This window comes from Athene noctua, chromosome 1 (assembly GCF_965140245.1).
Source record: "Athene noctua chromosome 1, bAthNoc1.hap1.1, whole genome shotgun sequence".
Classification (NCBI taxonomy): domain Eukaryota; kingdom Metazoa; phylum Chordata; class Aves; order Strigiformes; family Strigidae; genus Athene; species Athene noctua.
Genome location: NC_134037.1, coordinates 83,125,893 through 83,129,356, shown reverse-complemented (window position 1 = coordinate 83,129,356; position 3,464 = coordinate 83,125,893). Strand labels below are relative to the sequence as shown.

General features: G+C 61.3%; 1 protein-coding gene across 1 annotated transcript; it reads right to left on the bottom strand.

Moving 5' to 3' along the window:
* Positions 1–511: 511 nt before the first annotated feature.
* On the bottom strand, positions 512–2,842 carry ACTA1 (actin alpha 1, skeletal muscle). The gene is made up of 7 exons (XM_074925349.1): positions 2,726–2,842; positions 2,502–2,642; positions 2,040–2,364; positions 1,739–1,900; positions 1,338–1,529; positions 1,043–1,224; positions 512–923 (listed from the first exon to the last, which is right to left on the bottom strand). The coding sequence occupies exons 2-7, from the start codon at positions 2,628–2,630 to the stop codon at positions 780–782; spliced, it is 1,134 nt and encodes a 377-aa protein (XP_074781450.1). The 5' UTR covers positions 2,631–2,642; positions 2,726–2,842; the 3' UTR covers positions 512–779.
* Positions 2,843–3,464: the final 622 nt, after the last annotated feature.

Below are 3,464 nucleotides of genomic sequence, written 5' to 3'. Positions count from 1 at the left end.
GCTGCCCTCGGCCCCCCAGGGACAGCCGGCCCTGCAGGCGGGTTTCCCATAAGTGGAGTGGAAAGCTCTTTAATTAACCTGCAGCCGCCACCTGCCCTCAGCCCCAGCCTTGCCTCCATCCATCACGCCTTGAAGCTGCACGACCGTGCCAGGGCTACTTTTTTGGCAGGCTGAGCCAAATAAAACCCATAGCAAGCTAAGGCTCCAGGTAACCCTTTACCCCCCTGGGTCTAGGAGGAGCATGCTGGAGAGCAGCGGGCCCCCCCTTTGCAGCAGCATGTTGCAACGCGCAGCCACCCCCCTGGCTGTCCTCAGGCACGCAGAGCTGTCTGCACCCTCAGCCTCAACACAGAGCTGGCTCCTGCGGCTGGAGACCTGTCCCCTTCCCTGCCCTCCTCCTGCCTGGGGGGTGCAGCCCCACCACCCACCGCCCTCACTGTTAGATGACACACCCTAGGTCAGCGAGTGATGTAAGAACCCAAGGAAATGACGACAAACAACCGCATTAGGGGCGTGACAGAATGACCGATGATTTAATGCTTCTTGAAGTTTTTTGTTTCCTTCCACAGGGCATTGGTTTTAAAAACAAACAAAACGAGGTAAAATAAATTAATTTATGTACACTTTACATACACTGTGTCACGTGGAGCTTTGGAGCAACAGTAACCAGAAATTGTTACAAAATAGAAAGTTACATGGCTGTTGCAGGTCCTCGGCAGCCTGCAACCTAGAAGGCTGTCATCCTGAGCGTGATTGGCAAAGTGATCATGTAAACATGTTTAGAAGCATTTACGGTGGACAATGGATGGGCCAGCTTCATCATACTCCTGCTTTGTGATCCACATCTGCTGGAAGGTGGACAGGGAGGCCAGGATAGAGCCACCGATCCAGACAGAGTACTTGCGCTCAGGTGGGGCAATGATCTAGAAAAAGCCAAGAGAGCCGAGATCAGTAAACAAGCAACCACTGCAGGGGGCAGGCACAGGGGCGGGCACGGCCCGCGTGCTGTCTGCAGGAGGGCAACTTCACGCTCCAGCCTTACCTTGATCTTCATTGTGCTGGGGGCCAGGGCTGTGATCTCCTTTTGCATGCGGTCAGCAATACCTGGGTACATGGTGGTACCCCCAGACATGACGTTGTTGGCGTACAGGTCCTTCCTGATGTCAATGTCGCACTTCATGATGCTGTTGTAGGTGGTCTCATGGATCCCAGCGGACTCCATACCTGGCGGCAGGGAAGGGGAGAAAAGGAGGCACAAGTTAAGCCAAAGTGAGAGCTCATGGGATGACTCCGGAGAGAGCTGGAACAGGAGGACAGAGGGAGGGGGGCACACACACCAATGAAGGAAGGCTGGAAGAGGGTTTCTGGGCAGCGGAAACGTTCGTTGCCAATGGTGATGACCTGCCCATCAGGCAGCTCGTAGCTCTTTTCAAGGGAGGAGGAAGAGGCAGCAGTGGCCATCTCGTTCTCAAAGTCCAGCGCCACATAGCACAGCTTCTCCTTAATGTCACGGACAATCTCGCGTTCAGCTGTCAGGGAAGAGCAGAGGTGTCAGCGATTGCAAAAGAGGAACAGGGAATGCTTGCATCTCCTCCATAGGACTACTGGGACTCCAGACCCCCAACCACAGGCAAACTCCCAACAGGGAGAGCGCTCATGGGGCTTGCAGTGGGGCCAGAGGCTGCAGCATCCCTGGAGGTGCAAGGGTTGGAAGCGAGGGGGAGGGAATAGTGCTTACCTGTGGTGACGAAGGAATAGCCACGCTCAGTCAGGATCTTCATCAGGTAGTCAGTGAGGTCCCGACCGGCCAGATCCAAGCGCATGATGGCATGGGGCAGGGCGTACCCTTCATAGATGGGGACATTGTGTGTCACACCATCGCCAGAGTCCAGCACGATACCTGGGGAAACAAGAAGCAGCCACCTGAGATGCAGCCCACAGAGGGCCCTGCCCCGGCAGGCAGAGAACTTGTCACTGTAGGGGACCAGTCCTGGGCGTCCTTGCTTGGGGAAAAGGGCCAGCGGGACACTCGCACTCACCAGTTGTACGGCCAGAGGCATACAGGGACAGCACAGCCTGGATGGCCACGTACATGGCAGGGACGTTGAAGGTCTCAAACATGATTTGGGTCATCTTTTCACGGTTGGCTTTGGGGTTAAGGGGGGCCTCAGTGAGGAGGGTGGGGTGCTCCTCAGGGGCGACACGCAGCTCATTGTAGAAGGTGTGGTGCCAGATCTTCTCCATGTCGTCCCAGTTTGTGATGATGCCATGTTCAATGGGGTACTTCAGGGTCAGGATACCTCTTTTGCTCTGGGCTTCATCTCCTACATAGGAGTCCTTCTGACCCATACCCACCATGACGCCCTGCGGGGGAGGAAAGTGGGGGCTCAGCGACCTCTCCACGGGCAGCATCACAGGGTTCCCCAGCAGGCTGGGAGGCAGCGGGACCCCACGACCGTGGCAGGGCTTGGGGGGAGGCTCGGAGGGGGACGACACCGTACCTGGTGGCGTGGGCGGCCCACGATGGAGGGGAACACGGCCCTGGGGGCATCATCCCCGGCGAAGCCGGCCTTCACCAGGCCGGAGCCGTTGTCGCACACGAGCGCGGTGGTCTCGTCCTCGTCGCACATGGTGTCAGCTGTCTGCGGGGGCACAGGGGCGCGGGCTGAGCCTCACGGCCGGCCGGCTGCGGCGGGGAGGAGGCGGCGGCGGGGCCGGGGCTTACCTGGGCTGGCTGCGGGCTGCACGCGTCGGGCCGCTGGCAGAGAGGCCTCCCGCTCCTCGCCGGGTAGGTCGTGGGCCGCCGCCGGCCGCCGAGCCTTTTATCGCGGCGGGCGGCGGCGGCGGCCGGCCCCCAGGAATGCGGCCCCGGCCGTCGCCATATTTGGGCGTCGGGCCCGGCGCGGCCCCGGCCCGGCGCTGCCCAAAGAAGGCGCTCCTGGCCGCGGCCCAGGTGAGCCGGGCCCGGCCGTATAAGGAGCGTCTGCCGGGCCCCCCCACCGCCACCGCCCGCGGCCGGGGCCGAAATAATCCCCCGGCACCGCCGGGCCCGTTAAGGGCAAAGCAGGTGGGGGCGGCCGCGGCGGCACCGCCGGGCCCAGGGCCGGGCCTTTCCGCGGGGGTGACGGGAGCGGGCCCGGGCCCGGGCCTAGGCCCACCGGGGCGTGAGGGTGGAGCGGGCCACGGCCCTGCCGGGGTCTCGGCAGGCCTGGGGAGGTGAGGGGCCTTCGGCTGCACGGCCGCGACTTCATGCGGCCTCGAATTTTGGGGCTGCAGAGGGAAATACGGTCCTCCTGGACCTGGGGTGTAGGTACAGGAGAGCGCCGGGGGGATGAAGGGGAGTCTGGGAGAAGGCGGAGAGGTAGATCTGTGGTTTGAACACGCCGCCATCCTACGTGGCAACAGCCTGTGTAAAAGCCATGGCTTTACACGCCGAGTTAAGCCATGTGTTTTATCTTTGCTGT

What these genes read in the sequence shown, in the direction of transcription:
- ACTA1 (XM_074925349.1), bottom strand. Translation starts at nt 2,630, where the DNA reads ATGTGCGACGAGGACGAGACCACCGCGCTCGTGTGCGACAACGGCTCC. An exon ending in CTATTCCTTCGTCACCACAG is followed by an intron (nt 1,530 to 1,738) that starts GTAAGCACTATT and finishes CTTCCCTGACAG; the next exon opens with CTGAACGCGAGATTGTCCGT. An exon ending in CTTCCAGCCTTCCTTCATTG is followed by an intron (nt 1,225 to 1,337) that starts GTGTGTGTGCCC and finishes CCCTGCCGCCAG; the next exon opens with GTATGGAGTCCGCTGGGATC.